This window comes from Periplaneta americana, chromosome 12, assembly GCF_040183065.1.
Source record: "Periplaneta americana isolate PAMFEO1 chromosome 12, P.americana_PAMFEO1_priV1, whole genome shotgun sequence".
NCBI classification, from domain to species: domain Eukaryota; kingdom Metazoa; phylum Arthropoda; class Insecta; order Blattodea; family Blattidae; genus Periplaneta; species Periplaneta americana.
The window spans coordinates 157,261,445-157,285,362 of NC_091128.1; the positions used below are offsets into that span (position 1 = coordinate 157,261,445).

The following is a 23,918-nucleotide window of genomic DNA, read 5'->3' on the forward strand; positions in this document are numbered from 1 at the left end:
TGGGGGAAAAATGGTTAGGTTTCACCCTTAGGGTATGAAGTAAGCTGACCCAGACTATACAATGGAATGCGTTGGTTAGTGTGGTTTGGTTTGATATGATTTGGTTTGGTTAGAGTAATTTCGGTGGACTATCGTCTTTACTTTTTAACTTTGCTATAAAATATGCCATTACGAAAGTTGAGGATAACAGAGAAGGTTTGGAATTGAACGGGTTACATTAGCTGCTTGTTTATGAGTTTTCTTTTCTTTTTTATAATGACGATTAAATGGAAGAAATGAACTATCGGACAGAAAGTGAAAGTAATAAGGGATGTCGAGATTAATCCTCAATTAACACTATTACATATGGCAAAAAAGCATGGTTTGGCAATTACTTCATTATGGGGCATAATGAAGAAGAAAAGAGAAATTTTCAATGCCAAGTTTGAGTGTGGTTCGGATTCAACACTAAACTATACACAGTTGCCAATTGTAACCACTATGGCAACACTGTATAGAGTCTAACCTTCTCGTTTTCCTGCCTGTGCTCGCCTTCCAGTTTCTGTAGCCGCTGCTGTATCTGCCGATAATCAACAGACAACATGGACATCTGCCGCTCCTTCTCCTGGCACTGCAAGTCTGCCCTCTGCCGCGCACTCTTCTCCTCATTCAACTTCGCCTGCAGAGCTGTAAGCAGCATGCAAAATAAACCATTATTTATGAAAATCAGAATAATCCATTTTTATTCAGTTTCTTGTTTAATCCCATTTTAACTAAGACATTTATAGGTCAGAATTAGTTTCCTTACAAAATATTCTGTTATTTAAGATTTTATTTAAATTATAAGATTTTGTGTTTGTTTTGGAGATATTTGCTTTACAAGAAATAAAAAGCAAATGATGCTTGTGGTTGAGAATACTTGCAAGGAAAGGAGAAGCAGATTTTGATAATGCTGTTCTAAGATGGAAGTTAATAACGTAAAATAATGTACAAGTAAGGTTAAAATATACAAAGCTCAAAGGTTGCTAAGTCATTGGCAGTTAAAGATACAGTTTTCCATGTTTCAGTTAATGTACCCAATTTCGTAAAGCCCGGTTCAGACGGTGCGTGTTTCTGTGATGGATTCCAAGGTGGCTGCGCTGATGGGTCACCTGTGTGCTCACTAGCCGGAAGTAATGTGCTCTGGTGGCTCCTTGGATGGCTAGCTTGCTGGATTTCGAGGGTAGGTTCCTTGCTATTTTTCGTGATGGTTTGCAGGCTGGATCCAAAGATGATCATATAATATCACCACTGAAACCATGTCGCCATGTTCGTTGTTTTCCAACTAAACCTGTTTTATCTATATTCTCTAGTTTCTAAGAAACAACAATTAAATATCGGACTTTAGCTGTTTTGCACTTATGGCTTAATTACTTTATTACATTTACTACTGTTAATGTAGGACTTTAGTTGTTTTCCACTCACAGTTTAGTTCCTTTTTGACCATGAGTGTTGGCAACAGATGAAGCAGCAGATGATTTTCCAATTTGAACTGTGAAAAGAGCCAGCTCCGTGTGAACAACTACCATCACCGTAGCCAACACGGGAGCCAGCAAGTAAACACGCAGGGCAGCCATCAGCGCAGCTACCTTGGAATCCATCACAGAAACACGCACCGTCTGAACCAGGCTTAAGACAGCCACAGTAGTTCAGACTGTTCAGTGAGACTGATAATGAAGAGATTTTGAGTTCGAATTCCTACTAGCATTTTTTTTTTTTTTTTTGCTATGTTATTCACGATTGAAGTTTACTTTCGTAAAAGTGTCGATTGTGAATAGGAATATGACGACTCTGTACTTTCCAAAGTCTAGTTCATGAATACGATCCTAGGAATTCTGTGTTGCATCTGTCAGGATGTTACACTCCGCAATCGAGTCATCAGCATACAAGGAACAACATGATGTTAAAATAAAATGCAGGAAAAAGGAAAAAGCTGGATCTGTCATCAGGCAATAGAAGTAATCTATGAAGTTGCTGTGATGTAACAGACTACACATAACTTTGTTCATGTAATAAGAAGGGAATCTATAATGGGAGAAGTTGTACTTTACCTTTAAATATGCAATCCATTCGACCTGCAGTCCAAAGAAAAGGGATGAAAAAAGACTTTATCGTCTTCATTTTTTGTTGGTACATACTTAATACAGCACTTCCATTTCACACAATGAAAGATATTCTGTCAATTGCTAATAGAATTGTTACAAAAATGGTGAACAATAATGCCTGAGATGATAAGAGTGATACATTGCAACAGTTTCTTATTTGTCAATTCATTTCTAATAATCCTACTTGTCTGTGGTGTAATAATCATGATGGAGATCTGGAACACATTCTTCTATACGGTCCATACATAAACCACAAAAGAAGTAAATTAAAATCATCAGTACCAGTTGCAGAAGACACAGCCCTGCAGTATATATTGACTACACCCAACTCTGGCTACTAGCAACAGGCATCTATAATGAACACCGATCAAAATACCCCTCATATCTCATGAAAAACAACAACTGAAAAGACTACAGTGGACTACATGTTGTCAGCAAACAGCTGGATACATTAAGAAGATTGATTATTTGTTAATTTATTATTAATACTGTTTCCAACAGCAGAACCAAATTAGCCAACATAACGAAGGAGTTGGAGTAAATCACCTCCAATCACGTGAAACAAAAACAATTAAATTTAGTAATTTCAATAGCCAAAACAGTGTATGTTGCATGGGCCAGTTATAAAATTCTTGAATTGGCAGTGATGCTTGTATGGAGAATTAGAAACTGAAATACTGAAGTACCTTTAAATACAGACACATTTATTTACATTGTCAGTTCTGTATTCAGTGTTTATTGTTAAAGTTGAGTTAGTATAACCATTCTAGAATGGTGAATCAACGTAACACCATAATAACATTGGGACCTTTATAGCTAAGATGGATAGACAGACAAATCTTGACGTCTATAAAGAAGTCCATTGCATAGGGATCCTATCGTCCATATAGTATGACTGTTTCGATATTGGCTTGAGTGTTTTCCTATTTTCCAACATCATTTCTTTCCAGATATTATATCTACAAAGTTAGCTGCTTTCAATGTGGCAGTAATATGATATTGTGACTATGAGGGTCCAAGAAGGCTTGATTTTGTACTTTAAATATACATGACTTTTTTTATGACCCAATCTTTTAAAGTCTGACATACTCTGAAAATGAGATTCAGTTAATGTACTAGAACAAACAGCAGGCGAGCAGACCGACTAAAAATGTTCAATAGGCTTATATTTTGTAAGTTACTGTCCTTTATTCCATAGCACATTTAAGTTTGTAAATGTAAGTCCCTTTCTTTGAAAATATTTGTAACAAATGAAATTAATATTTAAATTAAATTTAGCTATACAATATGTGCTCTGAAGGTAACTAACACTACAAATACAGTATATTATCTGAAGCCCCTCCCCCAAAACCAGATTCTGGGTGCGTCCCTGATTCCAGATCTCGCACATTGATATTTTGGGCATTTCCAAGTATGAAAGAAGAGTTCTGTTACAAGAGATCTCAAAATAACCAAGAGATAAAACAGCCTGCTTCACTACACCCTGTTGAAGCTGATGAAGAATGGTAGATAGCATCTATTTCCAAGTGAGTAGGACGTTGTATGGAGGCTGTTGCTTCCAGTAGAATCTACTTAAAAAAGAAATTATCCAAACAGTGCACTCACCCTTGACCACCTCGAGGTTCGCCTCCTCCTTGCTGACTAGCCGGCTGCGCTCCGTCTCCTCGTGGGCCCGCACCTCCTGCTGGTACCGGTTCTCAGCAGCCTTCAGCTCCAGCCCTAGCGAGGCACATTCTTTCTCCAGAGATGATACCTTCTCACTCAACTGTCGGTTATCTTCAGTTAACTTTGCCTCCTGCCGCTTCACGTGCTCCAGTTCACCGTGCAGCGATTGCAAACGTCCTGCAAAGCACAACACAGGGTGTTACCTCAGATTCAGACGAGTAGCAGTAAAACAGACAGAGAGGTATGTAAATATGTACAAAACCAGATTAAACAGCAGGCTTGAGTCTTGAGGCATAAGAAAGCCACTAACCTCACACATAGGTAAAATAAAAAAACCTCTGCTTTTGTTGCCAATACCTTCTAGTTCCTGCTGCAAATCAGAGGCTTGTGTACGAGAGCTTTTCTCCTGAGACAACTGGCCTTGCAGAGTTGCCACTTCTTGTTGCAAAGTATCCCTCTGTAGCTGCAATGTTGACAACATGCCCTGCAACTCCAAGTGTATCTGCTCACTGGTTGACTTAGCAACTGTCAGTTCTGCGACCTGCTTCCTCAGTCGCGTTGATCCCTCTGCTTCCTGCTTCAGCTTCTCCTGCATATCTGAGACCTGCAACACAGCCCATTCAAATTTGAGCCCATAAAAACAACAGATTTGTGCTCGCTGAGGTAATGCAAGGAATATGAGACTGCAATGGTACTATTATAACTTCTATTCTTTACATTTAACCACACAGAGAAAAAAGAAAAAATCGTAATGTCTGATTAGAAATTTGTATGCATTTATACAGTGCGTGTGAAGTCAATATATCAATGTGATAAAGGTAAAGGTACGTAATTGTTAGTCCTAAGACATCAGGACACTCATTATCAGCAAAGCCTACAGGAACTCTAGAACATCGAACTCTGAGGTGAAATGTACCATAACAAGTTAAGAGGCATATTTTTAGAAGCTGTTTTATTGTTTAAGGAAACACACAGAAGAATTTTGACCAAAATCTTTCAAAAATGTAATTCTTCATTTTTAATGTTTATGCTCGACCATGCCGAAATGTAGTAATTATATACCTGGTAGCAGTCCATTAATGCATGTCATTAAAGTACACCTATTCATTAAAATTCAGGTTTTCGATTATTCTCGGATATGCAATCGAAAGACAACTAGCAAAACGTCACGGAGGCTGGAAATCCAATACTGTTGCAGAAGGTTATGTTCTGTTACTATAATAATTAGCGTTAATTGTAAATAATATTCAAATAAATTCAATTTGTCATCTCGTTTTTCAATGTCTAATTCAATTTCAAGGTTATATCAAGATTAATGTTTGTTTTACTCTCTAGATTATATCAAGGTCAATATCGACATTTGTTTCTCGGAAAAAATCAATACTTTCGCGTCTGCGCACATCTCACAATTTACGAGGTATTGCACAAGGTCAGTTCCGCTCCTCAGTCAGATAAGAATAACATGAATACTTACGAATAATTTCAAGTTAGAAATATGGTCGGGCATAAGAAGTCGTATGAAACTTGACTATAATGGTAATTAAGACGCTCGTTTCATAAACATACTCACGTCTTAATTACTACCATTATAGGCTCGTTGCATAATGTACCATTATAAATATGTATAAAGTTTCTAGTTTCATAATCTGTATTGCTTGTCCATCAGAGAGGCATTTTAAGAGCGCCACGTGACATTTCAGATCAACAACACTTTTTCTTGCATTGTCTTATTCAAGACGTTCCACACAATGCAATTTTTTACTCAATTTTCTTCAAATTTTCAATACAATCTCACAAAATATAAAATAAAAAACTGCCACATGGTTTTTCTGAACAATTTATATTTTTCAAGATATGAATTTATTAATATGATCAGCTCATCACCTATAAAAAAAATGTGAGAAATAATAACATTGAAATTCTCACACAATAAAGATGGTACAAAAATCCATCATGGTAATTCTTTTATTATTATTTATCTAGAGTAAGGATATTTTTATTTTGACAAAACAATTAATTCATTGTGTCGAGCATTTAGCTCATTTGCATAATAATAGTAATGAAATTAGTTTTTTCTCAAAAACTATTATGTATAAACATGAAATTCTATTATATGCTTGCCACAATAGGAAAGTAATATGTGGTAAAACTTGGAATAAGTTTGCTTGAAAATTGCATGATTTATAAATTTCACTTGAGAGTTCCTTTAACAAGTTTAGTGAATTAGCACAATATTTTACAAACATTTCAGAAAGATCGTTATTTATTTAAAAATTTAGGCTTTGATGGCCACTGTTTTCAGAAAAAGAACCAGATTGTAAAGACAATCTTCAAAGAATACTTTCAAACCACAGCTAAAGAATACAATATGGAAATATAGGCTAAAAGGAGCCTGGTTATGGCAAAAGATCCAATACACTGCAAGGAAGTAGTAGATGAGAAAATTATACAAGTAGAATAAAAATAATTGTGGAATAAATGATGTAGTAAAATAATCTGGAACAAGGAGAAAGGTATGGAACGCCCTTATATCAAGACTGGAAAATGACAGACTGGTAAAAGGGAAAACGACAGACTGGTAAAAGTAGTTGGGAATGGAAAACCTGGAGGCAGTATACCACCAGGCTGACCACATAGAAGATGAAAGGAAAGCTGGAGTTGATCATCTCCAGATAACAGAGAGGACCAAAAAGAAAAAAAAATCAGGTCTTAAGACGAACCTGAAGTAGTAGTAGCAATAGCAGCAACAGAAGAAGTAAATTCTCTCGGTCAAATTTCAAGTTTCTTTCAATTATTATTTACTTATAACTAGTGCTTTTCTTCTGGATAAAGAGGTAGTGGAACTCTGTGCAGAATATATTATAGTGCACTACTATCCGGTATAGAAGAATTTTGTCGTTTTTAACCTCCTTTTCGTCCAACTATAAGACTTTCAAGATTTAAGCAGAGTTTAAGGAAAAACATAATTATTATTAACACATTTTTCGGTTCTATAATGACAAATACAATAAAAAGGTGCCGGAAAAAAAAAAGCCCTGCTTATGACTGTCTTATATCTCCAATAAATGTTCTCATACATTTTAAAAACAGGAATCAAACTTAAGGTGAAGCACTGCAAATAAATGCATTCCACCAAAGCTAGTACCGTACCTGCTTCTCCAGGACATTGATTTTGTCGTTCACTTGCTGGTTGTTGTTCATCTCCCTCGTTCTCTTGTTCTGTTCTTCTTCTAGTTTCCTCTTCAGGTCTTGAAGCATGGACTCTACTTTCCGACGCACTTCCGACTCATTTTCAGCTTTCCTCTGGGACTAAACAAACATAGGAAACTTTCAATTGATACACATTAAGCTAGGAGCGAAAAATAAGGAGAAAGTTGCTATATCATCTGCTAAGGTAAAACAAACATTGATCTCCTCACAAAACAGCACTGCTCTATTCCTGATAATGAAACCTCTTTATCACGTTTTTATTTTTATTTTAGTAGGTTATTTTACGACGCTTTATCAACATTTAGATTATTTAGCATCTGAATAAGATGGTGATAATGCCGGTGAAATGAGTCCGGGGTTCAGCACCGATAGTTACCCAGCATTTGCTCGTAATAGGTTGAGGGAAAACCCCGGAAAAAATCTCAACCAGGTAACTTGCCCCGACCGGGAACCGAACCCAGGCCATCTGGTTTCGTGACCAGAAGCTCTAACCATTACTCCACAGGTGTGGACTTTATCACGTTGTTCCTGTGTCAGTACTGTGATCTATTTTCCTTGGCTAATACAGTAAAACCTGCCTTAAACAGACCTTGATTATACAGAAATTTGTCTCAAATGGAAATATTTTCCGGCTCCCGTGACTTTAGGGTTGAAAAACAAGTTAAATCTTCATACAGAAAATGTCCAATGTTACGAAGGTATCTATAAGAAAAATTTTAGGCACCCTATACTTTCTACAAAATTTTATGTCTCAATGTTGGACAGCCTTTGTTACCACAAACAAAGCATTGTATTCAAGCATAATTAAACTCACTTGAAACATTTTACAGTTCATTACCCCTACAAGTCCAAGTCTTTTGTTATTCTAAGGTCCGGTATTATAAATACGGTTAATCCATAGATTAAGTTAAACCGAAGTTAAACCTAACTGAGAGGTTAACTTCATGCACCGCATTACAGAGTCTTGATTAAGTTAAACTATAGTGGAATACGATCGGTATTACTGCTAGGAAAGAAAATAAGACAATCACTGCTGTTTTATTATATTATTGCTGTTAAAATGGCCGATACTCGTGGAGAATTTTCATTAAGAAACATCTTTGTTCTTCAATAACAGAGATAATTTCGCAAAAAACATGTAGAAAATCAATTATCACCTACTTCAGTATGCTTGTCAAACTTAACCTCAAATAGCTTCTTAATGCTGGCTACCAAAGTTATACTTCCAAACATATTTTAAACAAACTAAACCATGCATGATCATCTATGACAATTCCATTTACAATCATGTGACTAATGAATTATAATATTAGTGTGCGCATTTTATGAAACAGATGTCACCCAAAAAATAATTTTCATATATATATATATATACTGTATAATGCGTTTTTCGCTTGAAAAATAGCATTTTACTAATAAATCGCCATTAAACAGCATTTTTCTCGTGATTTCGAAATTTAATAGAAAATCCGCATTTTTCACACTTTCAATTCTGCTATAAAATCATGCTAAATCACCTTACAGATGAAGAAAAATACTTTCTACCCCACAATTTAAAAATTCGCGGATTTTGCAAATGCGAAATTTTCAGGTCAACTGCTTGGTTATCTAGTTGGTGATAGCGAAATGGTATTTGGCGAGATGAGGCCGAGAATTCACCACAGATTACCTGACATTTGCCTTTTGGGAAAAACCTCGGGGAAAAAACTCAACCAGGTAATCAGCCCAAGTGGGAATCGAACCCACACCCGAGCAAAACTCTGGATCGATAGGAAAGCGCCTTAGCTGACTGAGTTACACGATGCCTTTCAGGTCCCTATTATGCGACAAAGGAAACATCGTTTACTCAAAGTGTGCTGAGAACTCAGTCACTAGCGATACTCACCTCCTTGAGATCATGTTTGAGGATGGTGAGGTTCTTCTCTAACGTCGTCACCTCTTCCCGCAGCTCTGTTTCCCGCTGGGTCACTGCATCGAGCTGCGATAGTAACGTCCTCTGCTTGCTTTCCAATGTCTCCACCAGGTGGCGCTCGCGTTCCAGCTGGGTCTCGAGCTGGTTCACCTGCTGGGCTGACGCAGCCTTGCTAGACGCCGGTATTGCCAGGATGTGGTTTGGAGCACTCTGCAAAAACACAGCATTCACATGTTACAGTGGGAGCCTATTCCACAAAGGTAAGGTGTTGTACATTACAAATTACTAATCAAAGAGGTTGTAAAGTATGCAATAATTGTCTTATTTTTTTTTTATACTTTATACTTTGTATGTCTCATTTATTTTGACCTGCTGTTCACATTTTATTATGCTTTTTTCTTTCTTTCTGTATGTTATATGTTATGTCTGATTTCTACTTACTTACTTACAACCAAAAATGTATTTAAAAATAGGCTTAAGGACTTTAGTAATAGACGGTAATTATACACAGTATTTAAAGGGTGTAAATTATATTTTGTTATTGAAGTGCTGTATCAGTGAAGAATTATGTTGTGTCAGTGAAGTGTGTTGTGTAAGTGAAACATGTTCCTGTCAGTGAAGCTTTATAGTTTATAGTGGCAGTGCAAAGTATTTGAACAGTGAAATGTTTTTGAAGTGTTAGTGAAATCAGGGTAGAATCAGTGAAATGTGTCGTAGTTCCAGTGCAGTGAGTGAGTTGACAGCGAAATGAGTGTAGTGGTGAAAGGTACCTGTGCAGATATGAACATACCATACTCGTGGGTTTTAGTTCGAACTTAGGTTTAAGATACAAATTAGATTTATTTTAAATGCTATTTTTTATTTTATTTTTAAATGTTATGTTATTTTAAGTGATCATGCTTCATTTAATTTAGGATATTCCCTGTTATTATTATTATTATTATAAATTATTGTTAGTATTAATTATTAGTATTATTATTAATTGTATTTTTAATTAATAAGTTTATTATTGTCATTATTGAGTGTAATTAGTTACCACTGCCACCGGGTATATACCCATTGCAATGTGAATACATACATACATACTTGTTGTTTACATTTTTTTATTATTATTATCTTATTCAGTTTTGTGTGTAAAACTGTAGTGTACTTTGTAAATTTGTAGTGTTTCTTGTAGCGCAGTTTTACTCCTGGTTGAGTGTTAGAGAAGGCCGTATGCCCTTAACTCTGCCAGGTTAAATAAATCATTATTATTATTATTATTATTATTATTATTATTATTATTATTATTGTTAGTATTAATTATTAGTATTATTATTAATTGTATTTTTAATTAATAAGTTTATTATTGTCATTATTGAGTGTAATTAGTTACCACTGCCACCGGGTATATATCCATTGCAATGTGAATAAATACATACATACATACTTGTTGTTTACATTTTATTATTATTATCTTATTCAGTTTTGTGTGTAAAACTGTAGTGTACTTTGTAAATTTGTAGTGTTTTTTGTAGCGCAGTTTTACTCCTGGTTGAGTGTTAGAGAAGGCCGTATGGCCTTAACTCTGCCAGGTTAAATAAATCATTATTATTATTATTATTATTATAACACCATACCTTTGTGGAATTGGCCCCTGGGGTTTGTGCTCTTATTTCAGCTTTTCTCTTTCAAAATTCTGTGTTTGCTCAGTGAAACAGTATACCTCAGAGTGTGACATGTGGCTAATAGACTTGGAGCTTTTTCCCACCTTTTCCTGATTCATGGAGGACAGCTCTGACAGTGGATCACATTGTCCTCACAGTCCATCAATGATTGCTGTAAATATGTGAAGTTCCAGGCCAGATAAAACTTTACTTTCTACTTATAACTCAAGGCTTTCAAGAAGAATAATGGTGATGGAAGTTAATTCTGATGCCAACAAGCACTTCTGCTAATCTTTCCTCTCGGTGTTGTAATACTAAATGTTTAAAAGTAATTTTTTTTTTTTTTTTTTTTTTGTGAATAATCTTTGCAGATCTTCATGAATTTTAGTCATGGAGAATTTTGTTATCAAGAATCAAAGTATCAAAAATATCTATCTATATTTTAGAATGTCAAAGCATGCACTTTCTTTAATTATTTGGATAGAAACAAGCAAAAGAAAGCAAGACAAGCATTTCCAATTACTTTCACATAGAAGACAGCATGCCACAGCAAAATTTAGTACTGACTTGAAAGCTGACCAGAGCATGGTGTTGATCTTATCACTTCCTTTCAGTGTCAGGCTTGAAGATAGACTCAGGTGAAATTTGAATTTTCTTAACCGTTTGAGCTAGATCTTTGAAAATTTGTTCACATAACATGCTGCATATAAATAGCTTTTGTGTGAGATCGTGCGTATTTGCTTGGTTTCTGCACAAAACCAATCTGCGGAAAGTCTAAAATTCCACATTCAGTATTCCCAACCTAACACACATAACAATTTCCCTCTTCTTACCGCTTAAGTGACATATTCATTTTACTGCTTTAGGCTTTTAACATATTATTTTTAGAGACGTTCAATATAGTAGTAATTATAAATTGGAAACTTACCACTGCAATTTCACCTAAATTGCACTGTTAATTATTGTTTTTAAATATTTGCAAAAATTAAGTAAAGTCTACAACTCCACTAAAGTTACTGCATTCGTGATGCAAGTAACATTAAGGAAGCCATGAAAAAATCAACAAGATTTCAGACTCATCATAGACTGGGGGAAAAAAAAGAAAGACTTATATCACGGCCTGCTGGAGTATAGTAAACACAGAAAACATTTTAAAGCAACAATGTTGAAGATAGATATTTTTGTTTTGCAAATTTGCCGTCATTGAACAGAAACCAAGATGGAGATTTCATTGCAACTAATTAGAAATTCCTCTTTCAGGTATGTAATAAACGATCTTCGCACAAAATAATGTACGATACATGAGCGGTATGTTTTCTTTCAATTCTCGGAAATTAAAAAAGCTCAACTACGTTTCGCTTTTTCAAACTTTTCCTCGAACATGAAAACTTCAACATACAGCTCTTGTAACGCATATTACTATTGTGAAAATTTTGATCTCATTTGGTACAAAATTACATGAATTATTAAAATTTTTATGAATTCAAACTGTATTTTGAAAAATCACTACTCTTCCTACAATTTTCAAAGTTTTTGCCTGAAATTTGTTCGACATATACCTTTCTAACTCCCTGAAAGATAACTTGCTAATTTACTTTCTCAGTTGTTATATTAACAACTTTTGTAACTTCACTGTGTTGAATAACAAAACTCGAAAGTTTAAAAATGGCATAAAGTTCCCGCCAAAACTAGTCACTAAGGTAAAGTACCATAACAGTTTCATTATTCAACATAATGAAATTACAGAAATTGCTAATTTAACAAGTTTAACATTATCACGAGTAAGATTGCAATTCAACAACACGTCTGCCTGTTCCAGCATTCTAATAACTTATTCCTTTTTGTAGAATGGTGTTTAATTATACTGAGAACTACCACTAAACACACATTTACTGTTACCATGTTAATTCCACTATAACGCTAGTTAAGTATGCAGGAAAACACTGTCAGACTTCAACCCACGCCCTCGTATCATAGTGTGCAGAATGTAAGTTGTATAAATACTTCCGTCCACAGTGATAAGATATCTTGGCTGCCATCCTTTTATATTACAGATGCACTTAATCAACGCTGCTACACATAAAAGTATTCAATTCACTGCGGGCTAAAGCAGGGAGATGCACTATCACCTTTACTTTTTAACTTCGCTTTAGAATATGCCATTAGGAAAGTTCAGGATAACAGAGAGGGTTTGGAATTGAACGGGTTATATCAGCTGCTTGCCTATGCGGATGACGTGAATATGTTAGGAGAAAATCCACAAACGATTAGGGAAAACACGGAAATTTTACTTGAAGCAAGTAAAGCGATCGGTTTGGAAGTAAATCCCAAAAAAAAGAAGTATATGATTATGTCTCGTGACCAGAATATTGTACGAAATGGAAATATAAAAATTGGAGATTTATCCTTCGAAGGGGTGGAAAAATTCAAATATCTTGGAGCAACAGTAACAAATATAAATGACACTTGGTAGGATATTAAACCCAGAATAAATATGGGAAATGCGTGTTATTATTCGGTTGAGAAGCTTTTATCATCCAGTCTGCTGTCAAAAAATCTGAAAGTTAGAATTTATAAAACAGTTATACTACCGGTTGTTCTGTATGGTTGTGAAACTTGGACTCTCACTCTGAGAGAGGAACATAGGTTAAGGGTGTTTGAGAATAAGGCGCTTAGGAAAATATTTGGGGCTAAGAGGGATGAAGTTATAGGAGAATGGAGAAAGTTACACAACACAGAACTGCAAGCATTGTATTCTTCACCTGAAATAATTAGGGACATTAAATACAGACGTTTGCGATGGGCAGGGCATGTAGCACGTATGGGCGAATCCAGGAACGCATATAGTGTGTTAGTCGGGAGACCGGAGGGAAAAAGACCTTTGTGGAGGCCGAGATGTAGATGGGAGGATAATATTAAAATGGATTTGAGGGAGGTGGGATATGATGATAGGGACTGGATTAATCTTGCACAGGATAGGGACCAATGGCGGGCTTATGTGAGGGCGGCAATGAACCTTCGGGTTCCTTACAAGCCAGTAAGTAAGTAAGTAAGTATGCTACACATAAAAGTGGTTAGTAATGACAGTGAACGCAGCGGACACACAACTTCAACGATTGTGAGACTGTTAGTTACATCACACTTTCTCATGACATGCAGTACAATGGGGAAGTATACTGATGCTGTGTCAAATGACTTCACCATATTCATGGAAATGCACGTTTCTTACACTCTTACTGAAATGTGACGTTCGCCTGTCTGCATGCAGTGATTTTCCCTAAACCACGAGATGAATTCGATCATAATCAGTATATCACTCAAGTCATCTCGAAATGATACAAACTTTTAGACAATAATATTTTTTTGATCACCACCACCATCACTATGACAATCATCATCATCATCATCATCATCATCCTATAAAAATCTAAGTCCCAGTTCCAACCATCTCTTCTCAGGTCTTCAATGACCTCATGCATTAGATCTATTTACAACACACAACAATCCTATATAATCAAACATTTGGCTGTGTCAATATACTGGAGTCAGCATTAGAATGTCTGTAATTTTTACTGTGTCCAGCTTACAATTTTTCTCGTATGCCGATATATTTTGCAATAACACGAAATGCCAATTTCTAAAATGGTGCTGAAAATTTTCGTCTTAATTTTTTTAATTAGTGGAAAATTAAATACTATGTTTAAAATAATCATTATTCGTAACATGTGGTTAGGAAACAAGTTTACATTTTTCATTCATTTCTGTTAATGATTTGTAGCCATAGCAAATTATTATATCATGTTATGGCAGACGGATATTTAAAAATGGAGGCGAACACAGATGGTGATAGTGGAAAGAGAGAAAAATAAAAATTGATAAAAAAAAAAAAAGATTTAACATTCGTTCACTTAAGAAATGAATTAGCAGAATAGTTCACTTTCAGAATCATTTAAAACTAAATCTTCTGGCAAAATACCTGAAGATTTATTACCAATTACATCAAAACTTATTCAAATGAAAAAGTTACATTTAAAAAGCACTACATAAAACATGTAAGAAACGTAATTCTAACCACTTAGAATTTTGGTGTTAATTTTTACAGCAACTCTACTTGTGTAGTTATGTGCCATACATTTAAAATATTGTTATGTAATACCAATATTCATTTCATGAAAATTAACCTATATTGTTTATATCAGGTTATCCAGAAGTTGTTAAAAGTTTGTTAAAATAAGGTATACAAAGTCATTCACAAAAAGAATATGATGTCACAGTATTCACTTTCAATTGTTTAATTTTCAGTTGCCTTGGTAATGTTTATTTAGAAATGTAACAAATGAAAACTACTCAAACTGTTCTTATAATATGGGTTATTATACACTGTGTCCGGGACAAAATTTACCAATAAGAAAGTTTAATAACTCGCATAATAATGGAGATAGGAAAATGATATTTGCGGCAAATAAAAGAGGGACATTTTAAGTTTTATGTGTGCTGTTGGCAACATTTGGTCATTGTTGTTGACATAGCTGTAATTAAAATGGCGTTCACAGTGCAACAAAAAGTTCAATGCTGCTATTGGCTTGCCGAATTCAAGTATCCGAAGATAGTGGAGAGAAGATTTAGACAACAGTGGCCTGAGAAGCAACCACCAGATAGGCACACAATAACAACTTGGCATAGAAAGCTTCTTGAGACCGGGATCGTCAACAGGCATAATTGTCGCATCTGGGGATCAGAAAATCCGCATGTAGTGAGGGAATTGGAAAGAGACAGCCCTAAGATTAATGTTTGGTGCGGACTTACACATGAAACTTTGATTGGACCGTTCTTTTTTGTGGAAAACACTATCAATGGAAATGTGTATCTTGATATGCTGCAAAATTACGCCATTCCTCAAATTCCACAGGGATATATTTTCCAACAAGACAGAGCTCCGCCTCATTATGCATTACATGTTACAGATCACTTGAATGAATGCTTTCCTCAGTGATGGATTGGTCGAGGTGGACCTACAGCATGGCCTCCCAGATCCCCAGACCTAATCCCACTGGACTTCTTTTTTTTGGAGATACATAAAAGACATTGTGTACAAGACTGTAGTGGCAGATTTGGAGGATCTGCGTCGGAGAATTGTCGCTGCTTGTGCAACTGTCACTCCAGAGATGTTATGAAACACATGGCAAGAACTTGAATATCGTCTGGGCATCTGTTGTGCTACAAGAGGTGCACACATAGAAGTTTATTAGTGGTCATTCGAAACTTTGGAAGTCCCTTTGTTAATTGCCGCAAACAGCATTTTCATCCATCAATTATTTGGTGAGTTATTAAACTTTCTTATTGGTAAATTTTGTCCCAGACACCCTGTATTTCTTTTTCTTTTTAACAAATTTATTTCTTCAAATGATGGTTTTGCCTCTCCAGACATGATTTGGTTTTAAAACTACCATTATGAATAAAACAGACAATTCAGCAGCATCCTGGAAAGATTTAATCCAAAATGGTTTGAGGTGTGGGCCCTATCATCTGTCTTCACTCTAGAAGCATTGCACAAGAATAAGTTCAACATAATAGTGAAGTTTTATTTTACTTTCTCAAGAGACGGATTGGAACTGGAACATTTTTAGAAATCATCTCAAAAATACTTGTGTCTTCCTGTTATGTAAAATGGAGGGCGTAACAGTTGAGCAACTCAGTATTTTCACAGTTTACTATATACAGTCGCGAAGCTTGAGGTGTTTTTTTGCAAATCTCGTGATAAAGCGCTCCAAGCGGTTAGCAACTAGAAATAATAGACTGTCCATGGTCGACTTTCGACTGTGTCGTATTTCTATCGAGTGCTACCTCGTTGCGTACTTCACATTGATGCTTGTGAAATGTTCGTTATTGGTTACAATGAAAATGTTAATGGCTAAAATATAATAATTTGAATAATAATATGGGACAAGGAGGAGACGTTGGTAGTGCTATAAATTGTAGCAACAGTAAGAGAAAGAGGCCAGTTATCCTTTTTCCGATTTCCGAAAGAATCAGAAAGGTTCCTGGGTTTCCACAAGAATGCTGTGCAGAAACAAAACTGTTAATTTGAAGTTCTTTGTGACTGTTAGAATACATTATATCCTTAAATTTCACAATGAAATGTTTCAGTCTAACCGAAAGGACATTAGATACCGGTTAAAGTTCTGTCACTTTGGCTGTTAAATTTCCAGAGAAATAAAGGTTAGGTCTACTTTTTTTTTTTTCAGAGGATATATTTTTAATTGTAGCTATTAATTTTGTTATTATTTTTATGTGTTATTTAGTAAAGACGTAGAAAAATTAAGTTTGTTTTAATGAAATTTATTGATCACGTTTTATTTTCAATTCTGGTGGGATATTATTGCTTAGGCCTACTTTTTTTTCAAAGGATATGTTTTTAATTATAGCTGTTAATTTTGTTGTTATTTTTATTTGCAGCTTTACTAGAGACGTAGAAAAAGTCTGTTACAATAAAATTTACTGATCACGTTTTATTTCCAATTCTGGTGTGATTATTATTGCTTAACCTCATCTCACTTTGTTAACTATGTAAGCCTACACTACAAGTACCGGTACACGTAAGTTAATCCATTAATTCATATTTCCATTATTATTGTTGTAAAGAGAAATGCAAATTAATATTTATTGGTTTCATAGTTAATTATCGCTATAATCTTGAATGAGTGAAGCTATTATAGTAAATTTCAGTTCGTTTTGAATAAACAAAAATTATATTAACTTATTTCTTGCAGGTATCTTCGAGTTTATGGTGGAATTTAATATACTTCATTAAAATAATAAATTAACTTTATGCATTTAATATTTCAATAATGCAAGGAAGGTGTTAATTTTTCCAAAAGAACACGACAACGAAAGTTTAACATATTTTGTCGGCTGCTAGGAGAGAGATCTGAGATGATGAGGCGATAGTAGCAATCCTAGTGGTGGGCAACTACCCATGTTTGCATTTTTACTACATATTGAGCTTCGCGACTGTATATAGTAGACTGTGGTATTTTCTTATTCAAAGAAAGCACACTGCACAAGCTCCAAGCCAAAAGTTTTGGTTCTTACAATGACGAGACATTTCCTTCATTTTTCTGTTTAAATATTACATATCTACACTGAGGAAGAATTAAAAATTAAAACTATAGTTTCTTATGAACAGTTCTACAGATTGTGTCCCCCACTGCACATGGTGTTACCATAGTGGCCTGACTACATAGATCAATAAGAGGAATCACTGCAGTGCATTATGAAGCTGGCAAACAGTAAAAGGGCATATAAAAGGGCACACAAATTCCTGCAGAAAGCACTAAAGCTTCAGTCCTCAAGTGTGACTGTTAAGGCCCGTAACACACTTGCAGAGTTTTCGCCAGCGAGAAATGTGTTGCGAGAAAATTAAAAATTGATAACATGGATTCAAATGGACGTCCACACACTGGACGCAAAACCTCGTTCGAGGCAAAAACCTCGCGCGAGTTTCTCGCTGGAATCGGTAGCTCAGCGAATTTTCTTGACACATTTATCAAAGATGTTTGACATTTATATTCTTTATGACGATTGAATGTAGAAAAATATATCACAGGTGGCGATGAATTGTATTGTTCTTATTTGAAAATGAGGAAAGATGGCTGATAATTGCAGTCAGAAACTTATCAAACTTGTACGGTGTCACCCGTAGGCTTATTTATATGATACACGGGATGAAAACTATAAAGACACGAAAATTAAAGAAGAAATCTGGAGACAAATATCAGATTATCTGAAAATAAATAGGGCTATATTTTATTTTGATGAGATTTGATAGTATTGATTAAACATTTGAAATAATGTATCTATATGTCTTAACAGTTTACATAATTTTAATCAGAACATAGCAAAGAACCCTCTATCATATCATGAATGGCAAAAAACTGTGGTCCATTCAATCTGAAATAACGCCTAAACGTATCATCATTCAAATCGAAACCAGTGTAAAAAACTCGCCCTTATTGTCGTAAGACACAATGTGATTTTCAGATAATTCTGGCTTTAATTTTAGGCCTACTTCTTCTTTTCATTAACAAAATATGTTCATGTAACTCCATTTCCTCATCATCTCAATACTAAGATTCAACATAGCGATTGTACGTAATTTGTAAAGTACGACAATATGCTTACAGGTCATATATTTAAGTATGACAATATACGTAATTACATAACCTGTAATATCTCCTCCAACAAGTGATTACTATAATCAGAAAAATGCTTTCTGCATGAAGGCAGTGCATAGATGATCATAGCGAGAACTCGCCAAGTGTGTGTGGAGGAGGCTCTTCCCCTTTCTCGCAACACATTTCTCGCTGGCGAAAACTCTGCAAGTGTGTTACGGGCCTAAGAGTGCTTCCTACATATTATCTACTGAATGTCAGTCTAGTGTCTCACTCTTCTGCTTCACATAACCTCACTTTTATATTTTCACCAGCCTCATGGTCTAGTGGTCAGAGCTTCTGGCTATAGTTCATGAGGTCCCGGGTTCGATTCCCGGTTAGAGCACAGGAATTTTTCCTTAAAGGGGATTATTCCTGTGTTCGTCCATGGTCTGGAATTTAGGTTAAGTTTAGATTTAAGACCTCTCCTGGCACTACATTATCATAATCATCCTATCACATCATCGGGGTAATGTAACTCTGCCTTCCAGGCGCCCCAACCTCAGAAGTGGGTTACAACTAAGCCACGGCCAGGAGAGAAGACCAGAAATGTCGAAAAGACAACCTGGTGGCATTGGATTAAAAAAAATATATATATTTTCACCCAAAAGCATTTCCTGCAAAGATGGTGTACACTGAGCTTGTGAATAGGAAAACACACATGCATGCACTAAACTATGGAGTGTGATATTATTTAACATGCACTAGTCATCTTCAACTCACCGTATCCACCTTGCATGATGAATTAATATTCCATGAATATGAAAGAGAGACAAAAAAGAGAATAACTATATTCGCCAGGTCTGGAGCTATATACAGCAAAATAACAATTCACTTTGCATATCAAATCTTACGTACAAAAAAAGCAAAGTCCGCAATACTCACCACATCTGAAATCTGCTTATCACTGGAACTCCGCCCAGACAGCAGCCTGGAAACCACACGAAACATTTGTTACAACATAAGTTACTTATATATCACTTTAAATAGCAATAACAAAAACAATAATAATAGTAATAGCACAGTGTAGATATTCATACAGTAAGGAAACTCAGCTGTTTATATGTTATGGTGATCATACAGAAGTGAAAGAGTTATTAGAAGAATGGGGGTTTCTAAGGGACCATATTGTTCAGGCTTTAAATTGCAGCAACACAGGACGAAACCCAGAAATGCATTTTTTCGCTTTCTTCAAAGATAAAAAAAAAATCCATACACATTTTAGTGTAAGCCTACTGGCTTCTTAACGTGATTAAGTTTCGGGTTTTTATCTTTTTATTTAGTTTCATTGTTAAGTTAAATTCTGCTGTAATGATTTCAGACGTAAAGAATGGGTTATAAACAGACATCGGATTCTAGGGCAAATGCCTATTTTGTTTCTTTAGGAGAAAAGTAAAAATAATTATTAATATTTGTGTTTCATGGAAATTGAAAGGTATTCAAAGAGTTTTATAGTGCCCTAAAACGGTTATTAGAGCCTAATTTGTTAATATTCGCCTAAAAATGCCTAACTCACTGTAAAGTTTAGCATTTTACTCTTACTTTTTATAATTTATACATGCATTCACTGCGAAATTTAAGGCATTTAAAAAGTGGAAAGTTTGCTTCACACCGGCCATGAAACTATTGATAAAGGAAACAAAATGTTTTGAATCTCACGACACTCGCAATAGATTTCACCGAATTTAACATGTTTGGAGGCATAAATGCCGACAAAGAACCAACCTTAGTTTTGAAGCAGGCAACAATCACAACATGTGCTGCTACCGATTCAGAGATATACTATACTATAAAAATGACTGTTTTCGGTCTGAAACCGATTAACTGTACTGTCCTTCAGAGTGTCATAAAATCACAATTTTTGGAGAAAGAGTGTTTTTGAAATATTTATGAAAAGTCGTAAAACTGCGAATTAGTAGGGTAAACCGTTACAGAATATTTCAAAGAATGGCCCTCCTAGTGTTAACACTACCAGGAAATGCAACAATAAGTGGAACTTTGTATTTTTGTCCAATTGAATCTCAATAACAACGGTTCATTTGAATGCTCGTTAACAGTTGCTCTTTCCCTCACCTTATTTGTGTTGAGAAGTTTTGAGCGGTAGGACGTTTTCCTGTGAAGTTTAACGCGATAATGCCGAAAAATATAAGTGCAAAATCTACATTGATCCGGCAATGGCTAACAGAATATTCAGAATTCACTTATGATGGAAAAATAATATTCTGCAAGATTTGTAGCAAACAGGTATGCAACAATAGTTGAAATATATAAATTCTATTAATTTTAATGAGTAGGCCTATAATATTTATACATTGACTGAGCTATCCTGAGGTATAATTCTTTTTAAGACCACTACACTTTAACCTTTTAAATTCCGATAGTTAAAGTATTTGCAGGTCATTAAAATTTTGATTGTTCGAACCCACTAACTTTGTGATAGAAATACGGCAATACAACAATTAGGATTTTATTTTAATTCAGTTTACTTTACATTTTTAGATTTCGCAAGAAAAGAAGTGCCACCTAAAGCAGCATGTGCAAGGAGCGGCTCATAAGGCTAAAGCTCAGCAGAAAAATCAACTGCAACAAACTTTACTAACACAGCCTACTTCATCCAATCTCAGCAGCAATTTCTATGCTGATTTAACCAGAGCGTTTGTTGCTGCTAACATTCCCTGGAATGCAATTGAAAATCCTGTTTTAAGACAGTTTTTACAAAAATACTGCAAACAAAATATCCCATCTGAGTCGACCCTAAGAAAAAATTACTTAGACAAAATATACAATGAAACTTTAGCTTCCATTCGGGAGGATATAGGTGATTCTTACATATGGGTCTCTGTGGATGAAACCTCAGATCCTATGAATAGGTATATAGCAAATATGGTAGTAGGAAAACTTAGTCCTGATGGACCTTCGATTCCACACCTCGTATGTGTTAAGGAACTTTCGAAAGTGAATAGCCAAGCCATTGCTTATTTTGTAAATAAAGGCCTACAGTCTTTATACTCAGGTAATATAGACGATTCTAAAGTTCTGTTGTTTTGTACTGATGCTGCCTCATACATGGTTGCTGCAGCTCCACTTCTTAAAACATTTTATCCTAACCTCACGCATGTAACCTGTCTAGCACATGGCCTTCACAGGGTTTCTGAAACAATCCGGAATGAATTTCCTCTTGTCAATTCGTTTATTTCTAACACAAAAAAATGTTTTTGTAAAGCCCATTCAGAGAGAACTTTCCAGATATCCCACTCCCACCTCAGCCGGTTGTTACACGATGGGGAACCTGGATTCAGTCAGTGGTGTATTATTCTAAGTATTTTAAAGAAGTGGTCACAGTTATTGATAAATTACCTGAAACTGATAGTGCAGCGTGTGTGAAAGCAGTGAAAGATTGTCTGAATGACTCACGAGTGAAAAACGATATTGCCTACATAACATCAAACTTTTCTTTCATACCTGCAAGCATTGAACAATTAGAACGTGAAAAACAATCTCTTTGTAGCCAAATAGCAATAGTAAAGGAAGCTCAAGTGAACATACATTCTGCTTTGGGCGAAACTGGGAAAAAAGTTAAAAATAAGTGGGACAACGTATTAAATAAGAATGTAGGATTTTCATTGTTGGAAAAAGTATCAAGAGTGATATCGGGGGAAAGTGTAAATGTTCCAGTAAGTATTGATGTTTCTATTGTACCTAATTTAAAATTTGCGCCTCTCACATCAGTTTCGGTTGAAAGAAGTTTTTCTGCTTTCAAAATGATTCTCAATGACAAAAGGCAAAGGTTAACTGTGGAGAATTTAGAAAAAATTCTGGTGGTGTACTGTGCAGATAATTATAATAAAGTCTGAGCATGGAACTGAATTTCAATAACTTAAAATGAGTAATCGATATCAATAATCATTATTTCATTAGTTTCAATATATTAAATTTGTGCAGCTCTGTTTATAAATATAATATAGTATTCTTTTTTAATGTTTAAACATACTTTTTTGTGCGTATTTTAGTGTATAACTAAATATTTCAGTGAAAGAAATAAGTATGATACCTTGATGTGCCTAAAATGCCTATTTTCATTAAAATAGAGCCTAATTTTACAAATTTTGAGCTTATTTTAGGCGCCTAAAACTGCAATTTTTAGTGCCTAAAAATCCAATGTCTAGTTATAAATATCCAGTGAGAAAACTTGTTAAAATAAAATACATTTAATATCTGAGTGCAAATTGCTGTCCATGCACTGAACACTTCGAGAACAGCTAGTTTATGAATTTCAATAATTAAAATTGCTATAACAGAGCCAGATGGCTCAAACGGTAATGTTTGGGACTTACATTCGAGAGGCCCTGGGTTTGAAATCTGTAGACGACTAATCTAAGTTTTTTTTTTTCATAGTTTCCCTCAGTCACTAGGCCTAAGTAAAATATTGGATTGGAAATTTACACAAACTGCTGAAACATACTTGTGCATATAGGAAGAGATGTAGCGCGAAAAAAAAAAACACGCGCGCGGACGCACGCACGCACACGCACACACAAAATTTTAAAATTTGTAATTTCATTTTTTATTTTTATTAATTTTTTTTAATCTATCAATATACTATTGTTTATATGTCTTTATTGCAAATGTAATTGAAACTGGGGAAACATAGGGGTTTATAATCTTGAATTAATATTGCTTATGTAATTCATAAATTTGTAAGTAGGAAGGTGTAGGGATTCACAATTTGGATGGTATTTAACTATGATTTTATTCTCTTCGTATATCTTATCACACAGATATTTATTGATTACGCAATCGGTAAATTTGCAATTTTAAAAATGTTGTTGTTTTCTAATGCCAGGCATTTGACAATAAAGTCATTTTACCTCTTGCACTCCAATATTTTTCAAAGATATTATCAGTTAAATGGCAGGTTGTAGCCGATTTAAGTGAACACCATATTTTAACGTTTTGGTGGCTGCTTCATTCACACACAACCCCCAGAATGTCTGGAGGACCACACCTGCTGTTGGTCGACGGGTCCACTGGACCTAGCTGGGAGATCTTGTTGATCACCAGCTTTCCCTCCTTAAGCCACTGGAGGACGATTTTAGTGCCATAGCAGGTCAGCACTAGGAACAGAAAAGTAGAAAGAAGAGGAAGGAAAGGG

At 35.1% G+C, this 23,918-nt stretch overlaps 1 protein-coding gene across 6 annotated transcripts in view; it reads right to left on the minus strand.

Annotated features, from left to right (window-relative positions):
- Positions 1-23,918, minus strand: part of Rok (Rho kinase) — a 110,382-nt gene that overhangs the window by 61,861 nt on the left and 24,603 nt on the right. For 4 of the 6 annotated variants that reach the window (XM_069842346.1, XM_069842342.1, XM_069842343.1 and 1 more), the window contains 7 exons: positions 19,652-19,697; positions 8,884-9,120; positions 6,939-7,097; positions 4,146-4,392; positions 3,729-3,965; positions 2,070-2,093; positions 506-666 (listed from right to left, as the gene is read on the minus strand). In XM_069842346.1, coding sequence (XP_069698447.1) covers positions 506-666; positions 2,070-2,093; positions 3,729-3,965; positions 4,146-4,392; positions 6,939-7,097; positions 8,884-9,120; positions 19,652-19,697 — 1,111 coding nt within the window. The remainder of the gene's footprint in view (positions 1-505; positions 667-2,069; positions 2,094-3,728; positions 3,966-4,145; positions 4,393-6,938; positions 7,098-8,883; positions 9,121-19,651; positions 19,698-23,918) is intronic. The other 2 variants (XM_069842347.1, XM_069842345.1) reach the window with 1 other exon arrangement.